The sequence below is a fragment of the Labeo rohita genome, chromosome 20, assembly GCF_022985175.1.
Source record: "Labeo rohita strain BAU-BD-2019 chromosome 20, IGBB_LRoh.1.0, whole genome shotgun sequence".
Lineage (NCBI taxonomy): Eukaryota > Metazoa > Chordata > Actinopteri > Cypriniformes > Cyprinidae > Labeo > Labeo rohita.
This window is the reverse complement of record NC_066888.1, coordinates 32,789,530-32,814,138: the sequence shown is the minus strand read 5'-3', so window position 1 is coordinate 32,814,138 and position 24,609 is coordinate 32,789,530. Positions and strand designations below refer to the sequence as shown.

Sequence of the window (24,609 nt, the reverse complement as noted above, 5' to 3'; positions counted from 1 at the left end):
TAATAGATTGTAACTCATAAAGCTGGTTTGCAAATATTACAACAGTGATGACTGTAGACGAACCCGTACATGCATAGAACACAGTTTGAGCAAAACTAAATGTATTTCCCCACAAGCTTCTTTTTCAATAGTAGGATCTATTTTTGAAATGACAGAACAGAGTCATAGTTCCAGAAAGTTTTATTTGTGCCTGGGAGCTCGTCACTCATCACTGTGGTGAATCTGTGTGAATGGAGCAAGCGAAGCCGTCAAAGCCTGTTTTTACAGATGTGAATTATCGTGTCGTATCTTCAGGCTTCACGTTTCATGCATTATTTGCTCAAAACAATGTTGTTTGCATCATTAGATCATGCACGTCACATCAAATATTACATAAACAGCCTGCAAAGCACTTTCTTTGAGCGTACTGAAAAGAATTTGGTGTGGGATTTACTTTTTACAATTGCAGGTGTTTTCTTGTAAAACAAAAATATTTTTGGCATAAATATGTGCATAAATACCTTAAAATTTGGTGTAGAAAGTATTTTCACTATTGCTAGTAGATTTTACAATTTCTTCTTTTTTTTTCCTTTTTTTTTAACAGTGCATAAATACATTTAAAAAATGGTGTAGGATTTCATCTTTACTCAATTTGCTAGTAAATTTCACAAGTAATTACAAAGAATGAATTAAATGTGAAACTTTGAAGTAGAAAGTTTGAAATAGTATTTTGTTGCAAAATGTACTTTAACCTTTTTTTATTTACAATTAAGAAAAAAAAAAAAAAAAAAAAATATATATATATATATATATATAATTTTTTACAGGGGGTAAATTAAAAATTGGTGTAAAAAGAATTTTTCACTCAGAAATTGCTGTTAAATTTTACAATTAAAAAAAAAAAGAAATTGCAAGTAACAGTAAGCATTTTTAAGGTAGAAAAACTGGGAAAAAACTGAAATATTGGGAAAGATGGTATAGTACCAATTTTCACTCATAAATTGTTACAATGTTAACTTTTGAATTTAAAAATTTGTTTTTCTACTTCAAAATTAGAAATTGTTTCTACACAAAATGCATTAAGCAAAATGCATTTAATGTATTTGCACATTGTAAAAAAAAAAAGATCAATTGTAAATAAAAGTGGATAAATTTTAAAAATGGTGTAAAAACAGTTTTCACTTAGAAATTGCAAGTAAATTTACAAATAATTTCATATAAATTGCAAGTAACACATTAAATTAAGCATTTTTAAAAGCTTAAACAAAACTGAAATTTTGGGAAAAATGGTATAGAAACAATTTTCATTTTTGAATTTTTAAATAAAACCATTTCAGTTTTTCTACTTCAAAATTAGAAATTGTTTCTACAAAAATGCTTTTTTGAAAAAAAAAAAAAAAAAAAATTAAACTAAGGTTATTTGAGCAAGTTTCACATGAAAATATTGCAGTTTTTCTACTTGCACTTTCATACTAAAATGTCATGTTTAATTTAATGAATTATGTTGCTTGCCATTTCCTAGTAAGTACTGTAATTGTGACATTACTAAAAAAAATTGTTACTATGTAATTTATTTTTTTTTTTTAATTTTTAAAACCATTTCAGTTTTTCTACTTCAAAATTAGAAAATGTTTATACAAAAAAACGCCTTTTTAAAAAAATAAATAAAAAATAGAACTAAGGTTATTTGAGCAGGTTTCACAAGAAAATATTTCAGTTTTTCTGCATGCACTTTTATACAAAAATGTCATGTTTAATTTAATTAATTGTTGATTTTAATAATTATGTTGCTTGCCATTTCCTAGCAATTACTGTAATTGCTATAGAAACCATTTCACTCAGAAATTGCAAGTTATTTCACAAATAATTACAAAAAAGGCAAGTAACAATCAAATGTGAAACTCTGAAGTAAAAATATTGTAAAAATGACTCCAATAGTCCAAGGATTGTCTAATGCAGGAATGATCCCTCAAAACGCCACCTACATAGGCAGCTCACTAAAGCCGTTAGTTTGATATATAAAAATCGGCAGATGCATGCGAGTGCGTGTAACGGCATACAAGCATTACCCAATTAAACGCTCTATTATGAGCAGATACGTAGAATCAGGGGTGAGTCAAGGTAATCATATGACTGCTTGAAGATCAGAAAGCTTTCAGCGAATGTAGAGCACGAGAGTATCTCAACACAATCCCTGAGCTCAAACGCAGCCAAAAACAACAGCCTCATCTGGCCCCGTTTGCCACTTAATTTGCTTAGCTTGTTTCAGCCAATCTGAGTTATTTTGCTGAGAATTTGCCCTAGTTTTTACATCTCAAACGGGGGAGACCGGACTCACAGAGAGACCTTGTTTTCTTCAGGATGTAATCCTCCTATGTTTCGTTGGTTTGTTGACCTGAACGCGGGGTGAATCTGGCCGTTCGTGTGATTGATTCTGTCGTCCCGATGCACAGAGAGCGTGTTTTCGTGATGTTTCTGGACGATCGCTATAACAGATTCCCTCTGATGGCACTCGCGGGAAATAACCTGTATGCGCTCGTTCCTTGTAGACTTTCATCTAAACATAGAAACATCATGAGAAATCTATTTAGCTCTTCATAGTCAACTCATATCACTGAAATCTGCCACTGCAAGCCATTCTTTCATCCATCAGTACTAGTCTAGTTTTTTTTTTGTTTGTTTTTTTTTTAAATTTTGAGTCCAATTTTTGGACTGTTCATTGGTTTTTCAAACATTCAACTGTTTAGCAAGGATGCGTTTAATTGCATTCAATTGCGTGCAATTCAAAAGTGACAGTAAAGACGATGTAAACGTAACTGCAACATTCTCTTTCAGTTAAAGTGAGTTTCATAACACTTAAAGCCTTAATATATTATGCATTGTAAAAGTATTTTAATGCTTTATGCTCTAATGCATTGTATGATAATTGTGTGAATAGATATAATAAATTATAATGCAAATCTATTCATTACTACATCTTTAAAAAGTATAATGCATTAAAACACAAAACAAAGAAACTTTCAAATATTATAATGCATTTATTTTTGCAAAGATAATAATGCATTAGAATGTACATGCATAATCTGTTTTATTTACAAGTTTTTGTTTTTGTTTTTGTTTTTTTTGTTTTTTTATACACAGTACATAAACACATTGAACAAAATTCAGTTTTTATGTATTAATGTTTTTGTTTTTTGTTTTTTAAATGATGTGTTTTATTTCCAACTTTTTTTTTCCGGTGCATAAATATATTAAAAAAAATTGCAATTGAAACAAATTTCACTCAAAAATTGCAAGTAAATCGTAAAGGAAATCTTTTAGTTTTTATACTTCTACTTTTATTTCCATTTTCACAATTTTCAATTTAAACTTTTTTTTTTTTTTACTTTTTGAATAAAACTATTTCAGTTTTTCTACTTCAAAATGAGAAATTGTTTCTACACAAAATGCATTATGTATTTAAAAAAAATTATATAGAAAACGAAGTTATATTAAAAAAACGAAGTATAGAAATAATTTTCACTATTTCAACTATTTAAGTTTTTCTACTTCAAAAATAAATTGTTTCTACAAATTTTTAATGTATTTGGTAAAAAAAAAATCTAATTTGTAAATAAAAGAAACTATATATAATATTTTTATACTTTTACTTCTGCTTAAATTTCATGTTTAATTTAATGTTAATTATGTTACTTGTCATTTCTTAATTACTGTAATTGTGACATTTGATACACTGAAAAAATTGCTAAAGAAACGATTTTCTTTCAAAAATCGCAAGTAAATTTTACAAATAATTACAAAGAAAATAGGCTTATTGTATTGTAGAACGTAGGCTTATTCCACAGAGAAAATGTAAAACTCATGAATTTTTTTTGTAAGAAATTCATACTTTTAGTCATTTAAATTGCTCAAAAGTCAGACAACTGACTACAGTAAAGACAACTGTAAAATGTAACTGCAACATTCTCTTTAAGTTAAAGCAAGTTTCATAACACTTCACATAAAGGCTTTATAAAAGTATTTTAATGCATTAATTATGCTTTATAATGCATTGTATGATAGTTGTAAACACAGATATAATAAATTATAATACTAATCTATTCATTATTACATATTTAGAAAGTATAAAGCATTAAAACACAAAACAAACTTTTAAATATTATAATGCATTTTAACTTTGCTTATAATTATTTCTGCAAAGATACAATGTGTTAGAATGTACATGCATTAAACAGAATTATTCCATAGAGAAAATGTAAAACATGACAAAATGCATTAAGTAAAACTAAGATTATTTGAGTACATTTCGGATGACAATATTTCATTTCATTTTTATACTTTTGCTTAGACTTTTATACTAGAATGTCATGTTTAATGTAATTGTTAATCATGTTGCGTGCCATTTCTTGATACGTTGGGTAAAAAAAATTGCTGTAGAAACTATTTTCACTCAAAAATTGCAAGGAAATGTCACAAATAATTACAAGAAAATATTAGTTTTTATACTTTTACATCTGCCTTTATACAAAAATATTGTTTAATCTAATAGTTGAATTAAATGATAGTTGTATTTTTTTTTGTTCTTATAAAATATAATCTTTGTTTTATTTACAACCTGCTTTTAAATTGATCAAAAGTGACAGTCTGTTTTAAATAAATGCTGTTCTTTTGAACTTTCTTTCATCACAGAATCATGGAAAATAAAATGTCACAGTTTCCACAAAAATATTGTTTTTAAAATAATAATTAGATGTTTGAAAAGCAAATCATCATATTAGAATGATTTCTGAAGACGAGCAGTGATGCTGAAAATTCAGTTTTGATCACAGGAATAAATTATATTTTAACATATATTCACAATGAAAACGTTTTATTGTAAATTGTAATAATATTTCACAATTTTTACAGTGTTTTTGATCAAATAAATGCAGACTTGGTGAGCAGAAGAGACTTTTTTTTCAAAAGCTTGTAAAACGATTTATTTCAAACTGTCCTGATTCCTCAGTATAAAAAAAAAAATTGTTACATTTGAAATAATCGATAAAATCTGAAAAATCATCCACTAGGACGGCAGTATATATGCTTTTCATTCTCTCTTTTTCATGCACAAACACACACTCACAATCAGTCAAATGGCAAAACCCACGGCAGAATCATAAGCGAGCTTAAAGTGTCGCAGGCCTCGGGAGCGCTGACATTTTGTTTTAATCTGGTGACCTTTTATCATAATAATTCATATTGTGTCTCTTCTACAGGAGCTCGAGCCGGAGACAGAGACAGAGAGAAAGAGACGCTGCTGTAAGTTCTGCTGTTTCTATCAGCTCGGAGACTTTATGAACTTTCTGATCCACATTTATCATTCACGGGGTCAAAACCTAGTCATAGCAAGACTAAGATAGCAGTTATCAGATATTAAAAGGTTGTTGATGCCGTTAACGATCGCGTAGGAGTTTTCGTCGTTCACCTCTGACCCAGATCCATAATAAAGCACCACTCGAAGTCGATCAGATTTATTTCTGTTGTGCTTTATACAAAACAGATTGATTCAAAACAGTGATAAACTGGAATAACTGGATCAAATATGAAAGGAATTCAGTTTGCAAACAGTGGTGTCATTATTCAGTTCAGATTAAAAGTTCAGTTGAAATCCCGTTCATCTTCTCCATAGACATATGGGTTTTTCATAATAACGTAAAAAAAAAAAAAACACATGGCTTTTTTTAAGAAATTCATACTTTTAGTCATTAAATTGCTCAAAAGTGACAGTAAACACAACTGTAAAACGTAACTGCAACATTTTCTTTAAGTTAAAGCAAGTTTCATAACACTTCACTTAAAGCCTTTATATTTAATGCATTCATTATGCTTAGCTTATAATGCATTGTATGATAATTGTAAAATATTAATCTATTCGTTATTATATTTTTAGAAAGTATAATGCATTAAAGCACAACACACACAAACCTTCAAATATTATAATGCATGTACATGTACAAGTTTAAAAATTATTTTTTACAGTACATAAGCGCATTTAACAAAATTACGATTTTATGGGGTTTTCTTTGTTGTTTGTTTGTCTGTTTGTTTTTTGTAACACTCTCAATAATCTGTTTAATTTACAACTTTGAACTTTTTTTTCCGGTGCATAAATATGTTTTTAAAAAATGTATAAAAACTATTTTCACTCTGAAAAAAGAGAAAAGTTTTAAATTAATTTTTTTTTTTTTTTTTCAAAATTAGAAATTGTTTCTACACATTTTATGTATTTGATAAAAAAAAAAATCTAATTTGTAAATAAAACAGGTGTGTTTGAGTTCATTTCACAAGTAAATATTATTTTAATACTTTTTCACAAAACTACGTTTAATTTAATTGTTAATTGTGTTACTTCTCATTTTTTAACAACTAGTGTAATTTTAAAATTTGATGCACTGAAAAAAATTTGCTAAAGAAACAATTTTCACTCAAAAAATGCAGTTTTTCTACTTCAAAATTAGAAATTGTTTCTACACACATTTGTTTTTTGTAAAAAAACAAAAACAAATTTGTGAATAAAACAAAGATGGTATTTGAGTACATTTCACAAGAAAATATTTTTATACTTCTACGTTTATACTAAAATTTCATGTTTAGTTTAATTAATTGTGTTACTTGTCATTTCTTAATAATTACTGCAATTGTGAAATTTGATACACTGAAAAAAATAGAAAAAGAAACAAGTACATTTTACAAATAATTACTAAGAAAATTAAAAAATGTATATCTGTTTTGTTTAGAAGATGGAAAAATAATTTCAGTGCTTAAATACAATAAAGAAAATTGTCATACAAAGTTTGTTTTTTTTCCATTCAAAAATTGTTAATAAATTTCACAAATAATTACAAATAAATGGCAAGAAACACAATTAAGCAATTAAATTTGAATCAAATTAAGCATGAATAATTAATTTTTCAGTTCTTTTAAATTATAATAAAAAATATTTCACTATTTTTTGCTGTATTCTTAAATAGTTTAAAATCCTAATTATTCTCAGCTCTTCATTTGAAGTGTATATTGTGCCTTTTTTGTTAATAGCAATGAGGGCATAATAATTAGTCTAAGTAAAGACTAAACAGTAGATTAAACTTTTCTGTGCAATCTAAATTAATCTCATTTGTATTGTGTGTGTGTGTGTGTGTGTGTGTATATATATAATATATATATATATGTATAATTATTATTAATTTTTTATTTTTTTATTTCTTTTATTCATCTGTGAGTTGGTTGATTAAGTGCCTGTGGAGATGATGATTGGGGAAAAATACTTCCTGGCGCAAAATTGCTGAAAAAGCGGGTCAGTACCTCAAATTTGTTGTTGTTGTTGTTGTTGTTATTTGATGAAAGCGCTCTCATTCACTTCCTTTCACCAGGAATAATTGAAGCCCAGAAAGTCCGGACGCACAAACAAGCTTCAGGAGAAAACAAACCTGAGCGCTTGTCTTTACCTCACTTATCTCACAAATATGCCAATAAACACTCTTAATGCCAAATGCTGACGACTTCCCCAGAAGGACAATCTTCTTAGCAGACATTCCAGCAGGACTTGAGCGACACACGAACGCCACAGACTCGACTTCTGCATATCAGTATGGAGTGAGTCAGATTTATGCTAAACATTAGTTCACTAACGAGTCTGAAACCTTTTTTCTGTAAGTAACCATAACAAAACGTTCAGTTTGTCATCAAGTCCTCCTTCCAGTTCTGCTGTTTTAGTTGTTTAGTTGACTTTTACCAACCATAATCAATAGAAGAGATTTTATTGCTCAGAGGCTCATATACACCTCAACTGAAGCTTAATTGTTGGAGAAATAAAAGAAAACCAGGTGATGATAGTCACATTTTCTTCACTTAAGAATATTGACAAATATGTACAAACATTCTTTAAAATGATAAACAAGAAACCTGCAGCAGGCTTGTGAGAGAAATACCAGTGCTTAATTAAATTGCATGCAAATCATGGTAATCTATAATAATTTTGTTGAATTGTAGTCATAAAATGTCAAAATAATAATAAATGAAAACGGACCACAAATGAACATGCAAACAAGTAAAATGCATTATATTTAGAAAGTTTAACCCTCTGCTTGTGTTTGGACTCCAAACAATTGCTTATAAATCTGTCATTATGCTATATTATCACCAAATATTGGATTCAATCTTTTTGTCTTGTTTTCTTTCATTTAGGACTGGTTTAGTGTTTCTATTTCCATCTGATTAATCGTAGGCCTCATTTATCCGAAAGTAGGCAAAACTACAAAATTGCAGAAAATCGCATGGCCGGCCATTGAAAGTGAATGGGACAAGATTTATAAGCTGTTGTTTGGAGTCCGCTTATTTTTGACCGGGAACACCACAAGTGTGACTTTTTGCAATTTTGTACAAAATAAAAGCATTTAAAAGCAAACTTCCTGATTAAACATTAAAGCACACTAGTGTGACAAACAGTGCAAAATGTCATAATTTTTTTTAATCTCATATTGTGAAAATTATTCATAAAAAAGGATTTTTTCACTCAAAAACCGAGGTACCTTCTCTCAGAAAAATGAGGCCTACGATTAATCAGATGCAAATAGAAACACAAAACCAGTCTTAAATGAAAGAAAACAAGTTGACAAAAAAAAGAATAGTTCCAATCTTTAGTGATAATATAGCATAATGAGAGATTTGTAAAATTATAGTTCTAAATTAAATTACATAAATATCATAAACATTTTTGTTGAAATGCAGTAGTCATAAAATGCATAAAAATACAAAAATTATTGGAAATAGTCTACAAATGAAAATGCAAACAAGTAAAATGCATTATATTTTGAAAATGTAATTATACTTAAAATATTAGAGGTTACATTTGTGAAAAAATTTAGCAAAAAAAATGATTTATTATTGTATATAATGTTCTGTATAAATAATATTTTCCCCCCACAAATATCAAGTAAAATTATTCAGAAAATTCAAAATGCAAACCAAGTTTTTTTGTAAGCCACATTTGGGAAAACACAGTAGAACTGCAGAAATGTTTGTGAAATGGCAGTGCTGAATTAAATGACATACAAATCATAATTTAAAAAGATTTTATTGAAATGCAATAATTATAAAATGTCAAAATAATAATAAATGGAAATAGTCTACAAATGAACATGCAAACAAGTAAAATGAATTGTATTTCGAAAATGTAATATTACTTCAAACATTTGTGAAATAATTTAGCAAAAAATAAATAAATAATATTTATTATATATAATGTTCTGTGTATATAATATCTTCCCTCACAAATCAATTAAAATTATTCAGAAAATTGTCATTTTCATGCCAGAACAGGTTTTTACAAGCCAAATTTCGGAAAACGTAGTAAAACTGTAGAAATGTTTATGAAATGCCAGTGCTGAATTAGAGTACATATAAATCATAATTTAAAACGATTTTGTTGAAATGCAATAGTCATAAATGTCAAAATAATAAATGAAAAAAAAAGTCTATAAATGAACATGCAAACAAGTAAAATGCAGTATATTTTAAAAATGTAATATTAATTAAACTATTAGAAGGTACGTTTGTGAAATAATTTAGCAAAAAAAATTTATCTGTTTAATGTTATATATAATGTTCTGTATATATATTTTCCCTCACAAATATCATTTAAAATTATTCAGAAAATTATCATCTTCATGCAAGAACAGGTTTTTGTAAGCCAAATCTGGGAAAACAGTCAAACTGCCAGTGCTGAATTAAATTACATAAAAGATGCAATAGTCAAAATGTTAAAATAATAATAAATGGAAAAAGTCTATAAATGAACATGCAAACACGTAAAATGCGTTATATTTTGAAGGTGTAATATTACTTAAAATATCAGAAGGTACGTTTGTGAAATAATAATAATTTGGCAACAAAAAAAGAAATCAGTTTATTTATTTAATGTTATATATAATGTATTATTTATTTTTTATTTAATGTTATGTTATATATATATATATATATATATATATATATTCCCCCTCAAATATCAATTAAAATTATTCTAAATGTAATTTTTTGGAAAAAACTAGTAGAACTGCAGAAGGGTTTATAAAATGCATGCTCTGAATTAAATGATGTACAAATCATGATTTAAAAAGATTTTTGTTAAAATGCAGTATTTATAAAATGCCAAAATAATAATAAATGAAAAAACTAAAGTAAATTGTACTATATTTTGAAAGTTTAACATGAGGGAAGGGAATTAACGTGTAAGGTACCCTATGGAGAGTTTAGTAAATGAAGGTTAATATTTGGTCTCTATGGTGGTGAACAGCTGTTACTGGACCGACCAATCAGAAGACGGAACCAGATTGATCTGCTTATAAACAACTCATTTACTGTTTATGTCTGTGAATGATGTGAGGTGAAAAACAACAGATGAAAAGTCTAATTTGTGCTTGTTCTTCTGAAGGCAAAGAGCCGGCGCTGCTGACGGATGGTCGGTGACAGACGGCGACATCCTCTTAGCGAGCAGACAGGTGAACCGTGCCACTGAGAGTAACGCGCATCGCTAACACGCCGCACAGATTAAAGGGCTACTTGCACCGCTGATAACGAAGAGGTCTGAATACATTAAATCACGCCGTGAGGACGGACGCCACGTGGGCTGTAATCACATTGCCTGCTGCTCTGCGCTCAGAGCGACTGCTCATTCAAAAGCCATCATGAAGCACTCAAGCCTCACGTATTTCCATCCGTCCCCGGAAAGCGGCCTCGTTCCGACCGAAACGCTCGCTCTCGGTCTCCGTTCGCTCTCAGACTAAACATTCTCTGAGCAAGGAACGGGATCGGAGTCCGCTGTGCCTTCATGCTGTCAGATAGCAGATGAACGTTGTCCTGTTTGATAAGGACAAGAACATCTTGGCAAATCTGACAAGACATCTTTCTTCTGTTTCTTTTGACAAACCCAACACAGGCGACATTTTAAGGACAGAGAGATAGTGTTTGTGTTTACACCAGTGCTCAAGAGTTGGTTAAGAGTCTCTTCTGCTCACTAAGGCTGCATTTATTTTATCAAAAGTACAATAAAAATTGTGAAATATTATTTTAATTTAAACTAGATGTTTTGTATGTGATTATCTGTTCATATGTAATTTATTTCTGTGATGCGCAGCTGAATTTTCAGCATCATTACTCTAGTCTTCAGTGTCACATGATCTTTTAGAAATCATGCTAATATGCTGATTTCCTGCATTTTTTGATCAAAAATGCAGTAAAAATAGTGACATATTATTCTAATTTTAAAAAGCTGTTTTCTATGTGATTATCTGTCCAAATGTAATTTATTTATGCGATAGAATCAGAATTTTCAGCATCATTACTCCAGTCTTCAGTGTCACATGATCCTTCAGAAGTTTCTAATATGCTGATTTCCGACATTTATTTGATTAAAAATGCAGTAAAAATTGTGAAATATTATTTTAATTTAAAATAGATGTTTTCTATATGAAAATCTGTTAAAATGTAATTTATTTCTGTGGTAAAAGGTGGATTTTCAGCATTGTTACTCCAGTCTTCAGTGTCACATGATCTTTTAGAAATCTTTCTGATATGCTGATTTCCTGCATTTATTTAATCATAAATGCTGTAAAAATAGTGAAATATTATTCTAATTTAAAACAACTGTTTTCTATGTGAATATCTGTTAAAATATAATTTATTTATGCGATAGAATCTGAATTTTCAGCATCATTACTCCAGTCTTCAGTTTCACATGATCCTTCAGAAATCATTCTAATATGCTGATTTCCTGCTTAAGAAACATTTCTGATTATTAAAATGTTGAAATTGCTGAGTAGATCTAATACTTTTATTCATCAAGGATGGAATAAATTGATCAAAAGTGACAGGAAAGATGTTTATAATGTTACAAAAGATTTCTGTTTTCAGTAAATGCTGCTCTTTTGAACTTTATATTCATCTGTGAATCCTGACAAATAACAGAAATGACAGTTTTCACTAAAATATTGTGCAGCACAATGTTTTCAATTGTTTTCAGCATTACTAATAATCATAAATGTTTGTTGAGCAGCAAATCAGCATATTAGAATGATTTTTTTAAATATCATGTGACACTAAACACTGGAATAACGATGCTGAAAATGCAGATTTGATCACATAAATAAATTTCTTTTCAATATAGATTCAAGTAGAAAACAGCTATTTTAAATTAGAATAATATTTTGCAATTTTTACTGTGTTTTTGATCAAATAAAAGCAGCAAATCAGCATATTAGAATGATATTTGAAATATCATGTGACACTAAACACTGGAATAATGATGCTGAAAATTCAGCTGCGCATCAGATTAAAATGACGTTTTAACAGATATTCACAGCTGTTTTAAATTAGAATAATATTCACTATTTGTACTGCATTTGTGATCAAATAAATGCAGCAAATCAGCATATTGGAATGATTTTTTTAAATATCATGTGACACTAAACACTGGAATAACGATGCTGAAAATGCAGATTTGATCACATAAATAAATTTCTTTTCAATATAGATTCAAGTAGAAAACAGCTCTTTTAAATTAGAATAATATATCACAATTTTTACTGTGTTTTTGATTAAATAAATGCAGCATTGGTGAGCAGAAGTAGCTTCTTTAAAAAAGTTAAAATATTCTGAATTATTCCAAACTGCGTGTACTTGCAAAAAGTGTTTTAAATGCTCCTGACATGCAGGTGAATAGGTGGCAATACATTGCAAAAAATAGCTGTTCTTACTTAAATCAAGATAAAATTACTTTACAAGTAAAACAATGTAAGATTTTAAGTCTTGCTGGTGCTAAAACGTAATTTTCATAATTTATTTAGAAAAGACTTAATGTCTTAAGTGATTTTACTAAAGTAAATGCATTTTGGTTTAAGAATGTTTCGATATTTCTACTAGAAAACAAGACAAAAATACTAAGTAAGAACATCTTTTTTTGCAGTGCCTTTTAAAACGCCTTCTTTTGGCTGTATTATAAGTTCATTTTGAGCTCATTTTAATTCAAAAAGCAACTTAACCTTGATGCAACTTTGACATTTTAACAGTTTTGTTTACTGAACATAATGTCTTTCAAAACAGATCAGTTTGTAAACATTTCTTATCCTGTTTTTGCCTTTGATTATATTTTTGCATATCACAGTGACCCTTCAAGATAAAGGTTTTTTTTTTTTTCATTTGCACATTATATTTTAATGCATTGCTTGATAAGTGTAAATAGACTAATGAAGTATAAGCATTATTATTTTTAATAAATGTCACCATTTGTTTTTTATTGCAATAATCCACTCAAGGTTGTGCATTATGGTGATTTTTAGCAGGAGGTTTTAAGTGTTTCAATTCACACGTGATAATCAGGCTTGAGTGATTTATTGCTGTAGTGTTGCACGCAGTTGTTCAGATGTTTGTGCGGTGAAATGTCCCTGATGGTCATCATGCCCTTGGGCTCAATCAAACACTGTTAGCTTTCAGTTTTCTCAGCTGTCTCTCTCCCTCTCTCTCTCACACTCCAGGAGACGGACGACCATCTCTAAGATCGCTCGTCTTTCTCGTGTTAAAGCTCCAGAGACGCTTCACCTCAGCAGACGGATCTCTCGAGCTTACGCTGCCATGAGACTCGGGCTAAGAGTTAAGTGGCGTATTAGCTAGATGTGAGCAGTAACATCTGTATGAGCAATGATAACGGTGATGCTTAACTTAACAAACACCACTAATTATGCATAAAGTATTTGCATTTTGAAATTACATTTTAAATTTTAAAATGCACAATGAAATACAAGCTTAAAATGAGCACTGCCTAATGCAGAATCTAAAAAGAACTTTTACTTTTACAGCCGTGTAAACATGATTAGAGGGAATATAACTAATATAAAATATCATGGTTTGGAAAGACAAGATGAAATACTGACAGAAAATGCGCCATTCAACTTGCGTCAATAAAATGTGTCATTTATTAATTATTTCTGACATAATTGTTTATTTTTGCATTTCAGGTCAATCTGAGGTGTCTGACTCACGTAGAAATTATGAATAAAACCAATTTAAAGGGTGCTTTAGCATGTATTTTTTTTTTTATTATATTATTATACCATTTATTTAAAATATATATATTTAAAAAAAAATACATCAATAATAGTGTCTGCTTTTTGAAAATAAAATTTAAAATATGCATTTTTAATTGCATTTTAAAAATATGAGCATAAATAAAGTTTACAGCTCTAAATATGATGAGAGGGAATATGAAAGGTAATGTATGTTTTGCATACCAAAATGTTATAGTGCATGTATTTATCTTGCATGTCAATAAAATGCATTAATTGTTTGTTTGCCAGTAATGTATGAATTATATCTCACACGACTGTTTATTTTTACATTTCAGGTCAGTCTGAGGCTTTAAACTCACCTAGAAATTATGGACAGAAGTGATTTAAAAGGTGCTTTAGCATTTATTTAAAAAGAAAAAAAAAAAAGGACAGCAATAATAAACGTGATGCTTGGCTTAAAAAACAAGCAATTGTGGATAGTGTGTCTGCTTTTTGAAATTATATTTTAAAATGTGCATTTTTAATTGCATTTTAAAAATATAAGTATAAATAACGTTTTTGCTTTTACAGCCCTACAAACATGATGAGAGGAAATATGAAAGGTAATACATGTTTTGCATATCAAAAAAGTATAGTTTGGACCAAAAAAGCTTAATTTGTCTTGCATGTCAATAAAATGCATAAATTATTTGTCTGCCAGTAATGTATGAATTATGCCGTATCTCACACGACTGTTTATTTCAGGTCAATCTGAGGCTTTAAACTCACCTAGAAATTATGGACAGAAGTGATTTAAAGGGTGCTTTAGCATTTGTTTAAAAAAAAAAAAAAATCATGATATTATACCATTTATTTAAAATATTAATTTATTTTTTTAAAAAAGGGCAGCAATAATAAACGTGATGCTTGGCTTACAAAACAAGCAGTTGTGGATAGTGTGTCTGCTTTTTGAAATTACATTTTAAAATGTGCATTTTTAATTGCATTTTAAAAATATGAGCATAAATAAAATTTTTGCTTTTACAGCCCTACAAACATGATGAGAGGAAATATGAAAGGTAATGTATGTTTTACGTATTAAAATGTTATCGTTTGGACAAAAAATGCTTCATTTATCTTGCATGTCAATAAAATGCATTAATTATTTTTCTGACAGTAATGTATGAATTATGCCGTATCTCACACGACTGTTTGTTTTTACATTTCAGGTCAATCTGAGGCATCTGACTCACCTAGAAATTATGGACAGAAGTGATTTAAAGGGTGCTTTAGCATTTTTTTTAAACATATATATTGTTATTATACCATTTATTTAAAATATTTATTTATTTTAAAAAAAAGCAATAAATGTGACGCTTAGCTTAAAAAACAAGCAGTTATGGATAGTGTGTCTGCTTTTTGAAATTACCTTTTAAAATGTGCATTTTTAATTGCATTTTAAAAATATAAGCGTAAATTAAAAGCTTTTGCTTTTACAGCCCTATAAACATGATGAGAGGGAATATGAAAGGTAATGTATGTTTTGCATACCAAAATGTTATAGTTTGGACCAAAAAACGCATCATTAATCTTGCATGTCAATAAAATGCATTAATTATTTGTCTGCCAGTAATGTATGAATTATGCCATATCTCACACGACTGTTTATTTTTACATTTCAGGTCAATCTGAGGCTTTGAACTCACCTAGAAATTATGGACAGAAGTGATTTAAAGGGTGCTTTAGCATTTTTTTTTAAATATATATATTGTTATTATACCATTTATTTAAAATATTTATTTAAAAAAAAAAAAAAAAAACGTGATGCTTGACTTAAAAAAAACAAGCAGTTATGGATAGTGTGTCTACTTTTTGAAATTAGCATTTTTTTTTACCATAAGAAAAGCATTAAATAAAAAGTTTTTGCTTTTACAGCCCTAGAAACATAATGAGAGGGAATATGAAAGATAGCAAAATGTTATAGTTTGGACAAAAAAAGCTTAATTTATCTTGCATGTCAATAAAATGCATTAATTATTTTTCTGACAGTAATGTATGAATTATGCCGTATCTCACACGACTGTTTATTTTTATGTTTCAGGTCCATCTGAGGCATCTGACTCACCTAGAAATTATGGACAGAAGTGATTTAAAGCAGCTTTAAAGCATTTATGAAATAAAAACGTGTTAATATTATACCATTTATTTAAAATATTAATTTATTTTTAAGCAGACAGCAGTATTTATCGTGATCCTTGGCTTAACAAACATCTCTAATTAAGGATAGTGTGTTCAAATTTTAAAATGTGCATTTTTAATTAGCTTTTAAAAAAATAAGCTCAGGATTTTCCAGTGCAGAAGTTGAAAGGTTTTGCTTTTACAGCCTTGTGATCACAATTAGAGGGGATATAAGAGATAACGTACGTTTGGCATGTAAAAGAAAACCAAAACATGATGCAAAAGATTATTACTGCTATCATCTTGCGTGACAATAAATCAGTTATTCAGGCAGGGATGTCTTAATTATGCTAAATCTCACACCACTGTTTGTTTACATTTCAGGTCCATCTAAGGCATTATGGATAGAAGTGATTTAAAGCATGCTTTAACATTTAGGAAATAAAAGTGTGTTAATATTATACCTTTTATTTAATTTTAATTTATTTTTAAGCAGAGAGCAGTATTAATAGTGATGCTTGCCTTACCAAACATCAATTAATTAATCAATTAAAATGCATTTTTAATTAGCTTTTAAAAATATAGGCTCAGGATTTCCCCATGCAAAAGCTAAAATGTAGGTTATGTACGTTTGGTGTGTAAAAGAAAACCAAAACATGATGCAAAAGATTATTACTGCTGCAGGAAATGCGTCATGATGCATGTCAATAAGTCAGTTATTCAAGCAGGAATGTCTTAATTATGCTAAATCTCACATGACTGTTTACATTTCAGCTCCATCTAAGGCATAATGGACAGAAGTGATTTAAAGCATGCTTTAACATTTAGGAAATAAAAATGTGTTAATATTATACCGTTTATTTAATTTTAATTTATTTTTAAGCAGACAGCAGTATTAATAGTGATGCTTGCCTTACCAAACATCAATTAAATAATCAATTAAAATGCATTTTTAATTAGCTTTTAAAAATATAGGCTCAGGATTTCCCCATGCAAAAGCTAAAATGTAGGTTATGTACATTTGGTGTGTAAAAGAAAACCAAAACATGATGCAAAAGATTATTACTGCTGCAGGAAATGCGTCATGATGCATGTCAATAAGTCAGTTATTCAAGCAGGAATGTCTTAATTATGCTAAATCTCACATGACTGTTCGTTTACATTTCTGGTCAGTCTAAGGCATAATGGACAGAAGTGATTTAAAGCATGCTTTAAAATAAAAATAAAATAAAATTGTGTTAATATTATACCATTTTTTTTTTTTAAATATTTTTTTTTAAGCAAACAGCAGTATTTATAGTGATGCTTGGCTTAACTAACATTAATTAATTAATCAATTAAAATGCATTTTTAATTAGCTTTTAAAAATATAGGCTCAGAATTTCCCAATGCAAAAGCTAAAATGTACTTTATGTATGTTTGGCGTGTGAAAGAAAACCAAAACGTGATGCAGGAAATGCGTCATGTTGCATGTCAATAAATCAGTTATTCAAGCAGAAATGTCTTAATTATGCTAAATCTCACACGACTGTTTACATTTCAGCTCCATCTAAGGCATAATGGACAGAAGTGATTTAAAGCATGCTTTAACATTTAGGAAATAAAAATGTGGTAATATTATACCCTTTTTTTAAATATTATTTTTTTTAAGCAAACAGCAGTATTAATAGTGATGCTTGGCTTAACTAACGTCAATTAATTAATCAATTAAAATGCATTTTTAATTAGCTTTTAAAAATATAGGCTCAGGATTTCCCCATGCAAAAGCTAAAATGTACTTTATGTACGTTTGGCGTGTGAAAGAAAACCAAAACGTGATGCAGGAAATGCGTCATGTTGCATGTCAATAAATCAGTTATTCAAGCAGAAATGTCTTAATTATGCTAAATCTCACACGACTGTTTACATTTCAGCTCCATCTAAGGCATAATGGACAGAAGTGATTTAAAGCATGCTTTAACATTTAGGAAATAAAAATGTGGTAATATTATACCCTTTTTTTAAATATTATTTTTTTTAAGCAAACAGCAGTATTAATAGTGATGCTTGGCTTAACTAACGTCAATTAATTAATCAATTAAAATGCATTTTTAATTAGCTTTTAAAAATATAGGCTCAGGATTTCCCCATGCAAAAGCTAAAATGTACTTTATGTACGTTTGGCGTGTGAAAGAAAACCAAAACGTGATGCAGGAAATGCGTCATGTTGCATGTCAAAAAATCAGTTATTCCAGCAGGAATGTCTTAATTATGCAAATCTCACAGGACTGTTTCTGTTTACGTTTGAGGTCCGTCTGAGGTGTCTGACTCACCTAGAAATTATGGATAAAACCGATTTAGAGGGTGCTCTACCATTTATTTAAAAAAAGTGTTCAATAAAATATACACCATTTACAAAACAACATTTGGCAATACGTCTGGAGGCCATTTCTCTGTCCTGTACTCTAGTGTCAAATTACATCAGTATCGGTTTTCTGGTTAAAATCCTTTTAAAAACCGATCTTCACAATAACTCCAGAGTACAATGAAACGGCCTCCTGGCCGCGCGCGCACACACACACACATACATACACACACTCACAAGGGAAAGATACCATACAAAAATAAAATAGGATATGTTTCAGATAGATAGATATACCGTTTTGCAACATCTCAAATAAAATGCCAGGTTGGATTGACATAAAACAAGTAGGCCTAAAGAACAGAGACGAAAGCACAACAGCTATCATGCGGTCGCATGGCCACTGACAACATAAACATCTGTCTAGATAACTGAAACTAAAACCCAACATTTGCAGTATTGCGGTTGACTGTAGCAGCAGCTGAAGACACTGATTTGACGGCTGTGTTCAAAACCTGGCGAGCTGCGCAATGTAGTGGCCATCAAGTGCGCCTGCGATGCGCAGAATGCGTGTTTGAATTGCAATTCTGAACAGATCATTAGTTCATGTTTACATTAATCAGAACCTGTAAGGAAACATCAGGAACTTTTTGACGGTATTTAGCGTTTCTAATGTGAGAGTGCGCGTTCACAGAGTTTTGAACACAGTTCATGACTTGAATATAAAGACACAAGAGTGCGCTGGAAAAACATCCATCCTTCGTACATGTGAGCCACCAAAAATGACAAGGTAAAAAAACGTTCTCCTGGAGTACCTTCACGGGCCCCCAGGGGTCCACACTGTAAAAAAAAAAAAGTGAAATGTGCAACCCTTAAAAATGCTTTCAGTGGTGTAACCTAATGTCATTTTTCATTTCTAGGTTACCTGAGAAGCGCTTTTACAGTGCGTGGACCCCTGGTCGAAAAGCCTGGCTCAAGCTCATCAATGCGTGTTCCGTCAAGACCTTCTTGAGAACATCTCAGAAGAGCGCGGCGTAGCAGAAACCGCTGTTTGAGAAAGTGTAGAGCGAAACGCGAGCAGTGCCTTCACTGTGAGGTTCGAAGAAGCTGTAATGGAACTTTTCGGAAACGCCGAGACAGTCGCTAGGTTTTGAAACACGGCCAATGACTTCATGATAAGGACACGAGAGCGGGGCTGAGGGAAAGAAAACATCCGTGCATCCATCCATCCATTCGTGCATTACACGTGAACCACCGTCGCCGCTTTGGAAGCTTCCAGATCGTTCCGGTAGCGCTCCAGCCAGTCTCTGAGCTCTGAGATCCGGTAGCCTTCGGGACCCCTGCCGCCTTGATACACGACCTTCTCGTCCTTCAGTATGTAGAGGCGCTCGAAGTAGGCGCCGTACGCCGAGTTGGACGAGTTCTCCATGGTGTCCACGACCACGGCGCTCCCCGGCACCTCCTGGTTCATGAGCTGCGCGGCGCGGAGTCTGTCCTCCAGGCAGCGGTGCCGGGGGATCTGGTAGGGCGCGTCGGAACTCACCCAGCCGTCCGACGGATGCGCTTCCTCGATGTAGACCAGCAGCGAGTCCGCGATGTCCGCGTACTGCCGGGCGACGCGCTGGAACGCCGACAGGCGCGTCATGAACGGCGGTCAGGAGCAGCTGCCGAAGTTCAGGATGAGGGGTCTCCTCCCGCGGGCGTAGTCCAGGATGCGCTGCGCGGATCTCCGCGGCTCGCCGTCCAGCGGAACCACCTCGGTGTTGGGCGCCGCGCCGCCCAGATGCGCCGTCTTGAAGAAGTCCAGCTTCTGGCCGTACCACACGGCGCGCAGCGACTCGAGCGTGAACATCTTGTTGGAGTCGGATACGCAGAGCGGCGGGTCGTCGGGGCTGCTCAGGTCGCTCTCCCGCATCCTAGTGAGCACCTTCCTCCGGATGCACAGGAAATCCAGGAGCCACAGCATCACGGCCGCCAGCAGGAAGCGCGGCAGCAGCATCAGGCACACGGCGGCGTATTTCAGCGCCTTCGCCGTTTGGACACCTGCGGATCCATGCAGCATCTCCATCCCCATCCGGACAGGTACAGATACAGCCGTGTCGTTCGGCGGGCGCGCTGTCTCTCTCTCTTTCTCTCTCTCTCTCTCTCTCTCTCTCTCTCTCACACACACACACACTCTCTCACTGTCTTGCGCACTCGCTTGCTCTCTCTCTCTCTCTCTCTCTCTCTCTCTCTCTCTCTCTTTCTCTCTTTCTTTCGAGCTCCGAGTCCCGCTTTTTATAGGACTAGTAAGGATTTGAATGAAAAACAACACGCCTCCACACCCGTGCCGCCTCCTCACATGGAGGGGATTACCTCCCGTCAACTCTCCTGTCTGGAGGAGAGAGAGGTAGATGCGATCAAACGCAACATGCTGCTCGTTAGATTGCTTGACAGCTACACTTTGGAATTCATCGGTGCTTGTAATGCATCGCGTCAATGATAAAAAAAAAAAAAAAAAATCCTCTCGTTGAACACTAGATGCTGTCAGAGATGTTTGACATGACAGTTGTGTTTTTAACCGGTTCATCTTGTCGGGACATGAACTTGGTGAAGTCGACAGAGAGATAGACTGATGAGATAGATGTTAGGTCGTTTGACATGGCAGTTACAATATTTTAATGCACTGCTGGTTTAAATCCATCCTGTCGAGACATGTTTCTTAGAATTGTAAGTGTGAAATCGAAAGAAATGTCAAGAAATGTTTAACGTGACAGTTGCGTTTTTACTGCATGACATTGAAGACGTACTTCCTTTTGTAAACTTGCCATGGTGAAATTGGGAGAGGAGGATGTTTGACTGTTTGGTACAATAGTTGCGTTTTCTAATGCATCACGTAAAAAATGTTTCAAAAAATGACGTGTTAGATCATTCGATTTTTAATGCGTTGGTGGTTTCATTGCATGACATGCTGCTTAATGCAAAACGTGTTAATGCAAAGTATACTCACCCTGACAAGACGTTTCTATTTGCATACTGAAATCTAGAAATATAGAGAAATGTTGAAATGGCCCTACAGTTGCTTTTAATGCATGACGTGCTGCTTAATGCAAAATGTGCTTTTTAAACTTGCATTGGTAAAGTTCAGAAAGAGAGATGCCGAGATGAATGAAAAATGATTATTTGATGAAAAACACAGTTAAATGCATTGGTGATAGATGTTGAAATGTTAGATTGTTTGGCCAAACAGTTGCATTTTTTAATGCACTGGTGGTTTTAATGCATGCCATGCTATTTAATGCAAGTCAAGAAAGAGAGATGCTAAGACCTATGACAAATGATTATCCGATGAAAAATGCATTGTTGGTTTTAATGCATCATCATGAAATGTCTCTGTGAATATTACTTTTTGCAATAGTGAAATCAAGAGAAATATAGAGAGATGTTGAAATGTTAGATTGTTTGGCTAAACAGTTGCATTTTTTTAACGCACTGGTGGTTTTAATGCATGAAATGCTGCTTAATGCAAATCAAGAAAGAGAGATGCTGAGACAGATGACAAATGATTATTTGATGAACAACACATTTTGATGCATTGGTGGTTTTAATGCATCAAGACATAAAATGTCTTAAGAAACAACAAGCTGCTTGTTAGATTTTTTGACGGCTCCACTTTGGAATGCATTTGTGCTTGTAATGCATCACATCAGAAATGCTTCCTGGTGAACTCTTGATGCTGAGAGATGCTTGTTTGGCATGACAGTTGCTTTTTTATTGCATTGGTGGGTTTAATGCAGGATGTGTTTCTTAATGCAAGACATGCTTCTTATTAAACCTGCTGTGCTGAACTCGAGAGAGAGATTGTTTAATACAGCATTTGCACTTTTGATGCATTGGTAAAAAGAGTCAAAATGCTGAGACGTTTGTTGTTTGGTTATTTAACAAATGGCTGTTGCATTTTTTAATGCATCATGTCGAGGAGCTTCTTTATGAACTTGCAATGAAGTTAATCGTGATTTTTAACGAATTACTGGCTGTAGTGCATTGTAAAATTGCTTCTTAATAAAAAACAGTGGAGAAACTAACAAAAGAGATACAGTAGATATGCTGTAATAGATGACAAATGATTATTTGATTAGATTTGACATATGACACCTTGAATGCATTGGTGGTTTTAATGCATCAAGTCATGAAATGTCTCAGTGTATATGCAGTGAAACTGCAGTCAAGCTAAGAAACAACATGCTTCAATTTGGAATGCATTTGTGCTTGCAATGCATCACATCAAAAATGCTTCTTGGTGAACAGAGAGGTTAAGTTTTTAATGCATTTGTGGTTTTAATGCAAGACATGCTTCTAAACTTGCTGTGGTGAAATCAAGAGAAAGAGATGTTAAGATTAATGCACTGGTAAAAATGCTGCTTATTGAAAATGCATTGATAGTGGATTATTTGACAAATGGCTGTTGCATTTTTTAATGCATTTTGTCAAGAAGAGCTTCTTTATGAACTTGCAAAGAAGTTGAGAGAAAGAAGCAGAGATGTTAGATGATTTGAAAGTCAAGTGCGATTTTTAATGCATTAGTAGCTATAGTGCATAATGTAAAAGTGCTTCTTAATAAAAAAAAAAAACAGTGAAACTTGCAAAAGAGATACAGTAGATGTGCTGAAATAGATGGCAAATGACTATTATATTAGATTATTTGACAAATGACACATTGAGTGCATTGGTGTTTTAATGCATTGTGCGTGAGTTGAAAGAAAAAGATGTAAGATTTGTCTGAATGAAAAATGATAGTTTTTGAGGCATGCATGCATAATGCAGTTTACATGAAGTATCTTAAATATTTTAATGCACCGTGTCAAGAAATGCATCTTAATGGACAAAAATAGTGGAATTGAGAGAGAAAGAGACGGAACATTCTATACTTTTTTTTGTACTTTTTAATGCATTGATTTGAAACAATGTCACATGCAATGCCAACGACAGCAGTCTTTAATGTCTGCAATGGCTTAATGACCATGCAGTCATGCACACAAAGGACTCATTGTGACGTTTAATGCAAAAGATGTAAGCGCAAAGCAAGGCATGCACAAAATCAATTATTTATGCTCAGTTCTATCATCAGGAGCATAAACAAGGCTTACGTGCAATGTGAATGCAAACCGCTCCGGCCAAAATGTCATGATCCCTACTGAATGTATTGTATGTGCTGTTCATTGCATCAATGTGTTGCCTATAAGCTAATGAGCTTAAATCCTAACTTTACCTATTCCACGGAAACCTATTTACAGGGGAAAACACTACATACCTTGTAAACAAAATCCCTTCCCTGTAATCCGTGTGATACAATGCTTGACACAGTTTTTCAGATCAATTGTTTTTAATTAGGTAGAGTTGAATCTGCAGGAAAACTGGGCCTCTACTTCTGAAAATCTCAAAAAACATAAGAGGTACTTTGTAGAGCCCATTAATGTCAAAACACACTAACTTTGGCTAAAGCTGGCTAAACACTGCGTGCATAATTGTCTTTAGTATCCCAGCAGCAAGTAATGAAGTGTTTAGGGAACCTGTTTGAAAACAGTCATTGTTTTGTATTCTGGTGAATGTGTTTTGATGTCAAATAATTCTACTATATTTACTCTTTTCATAGCCAGTCACCTCAGCAGACTATGATATAATGAAATAAGTTAATGTTAAAACATCTTAATGATGGATTTTGTCTTCTCAAAATGTGAACTGATGGACTGGAGTGGTGTGGATTAATTGTGGATTATTGTGATGTTTTTATCAGCTGTTTGGACTCTCTTTCTGACGGCACCCATTCACTCCATTGGTGAGCAAGTGATGGAATGACACATTTCTACAAATGTAATGAAGAACCAAACTCATCCTAATCTTGAATGACCTGAGGGTGAGTAAACATTTTCAGCATGTTTAACTAGAATGAAATGATTTGTGACGACATCCAAGAAACAAAGTTGTTCAGAAGTGGAGTTACTACTATAATAATACTAATAAGTTATTATTTTGATTAAAGATAGTTGGCAACACTTT

General features: G+C 32.1%; 1 protein-coding gene and 2 long non-coding RNA genes across 5 annotated transcripts in view; 2 read left to right on the top strand and 1 right to left on the bottom strand.

Annotated features, from left to right (window-relative positions):
* The first annotated feature begins 5,228 nt into the window (after positions 1–5,228).
* Positions 5,229–16,610, top strand: LOC127182628 (uncharacterized). 3 transcript variants are annotated; one of them, XR_007829928.1, is made up of 13 exons: positions 5,229–5,277; positions 7,239–7,312; positions 7,389–7,611; positions 10,448–13,659; positions 14,025–14,079; positions 14,248–14,277; positions 14,411–14,465; positions 14,646–14,677; positions 15,102–15,133; positions 15,284–15,338; positions 15,554–15,585; positions 15,737–15,791; positions 16,156–16,610. It is a non-coding gene; the product is annotated as an uncharacterized LOC127182628 (long non-coding RNA). The 3 variants fall into 3 exon arrangements; XR_007829929.1 differs by lacking the exon at positions 5,229–5,277 and having other exon boundaries at positions 5,865–7,312; positions 10,448–10,514; positions 13,545–13,659; XR_007829930.1 differs by lacking the exons at positions 5,229–5,277; positions 7,389–7,611 and having other exon boundaries at positions 5,865–7,312.
* A 1,957-nt stretch (positions 16,611–18,567) lies between these two features.
* Positions 18,568–20,828, bottom strand: dio3b (iodothyronine deiodinase 3b). Its single transcript, XM_051138016.1, has 2 exons — positions 19,499–20,828; positions 18,568–19,413 (listed from the first exon to the last, which is right to left on the bottom strand). Exon 1 carries the CDS (start codon positions 20,645–20,647, stop codon positions 19,814–19,816), a length of 834 nt encoding a protein of 277 aa, XP_050993973.1. The 5' UTR covers positions 20,648–20,828; the 3' UTR covers positions 18,568–19,413; positions 19,499–19,813.
* Positions 20,829–20,840: 12 nt separating this feature from the next.
* Positions 20,841–24,609, top strand: part of LOC127182629 (uncharacterized) — a 100,932-nt gene continuing 97,163 nt past the window's right edge. Inside the window, exons 1-2 of the long non-coding RNA XR_007829931.1 lie at positions 20,841–21,282; positions 24,347–24,466. This is a non-coding gene — a long non-coding RNA (uncharacterized LOC127182629). The remainder of the gene's footprint in view (positions 21,283–24,346; positions 24,467–24,609) is intronic.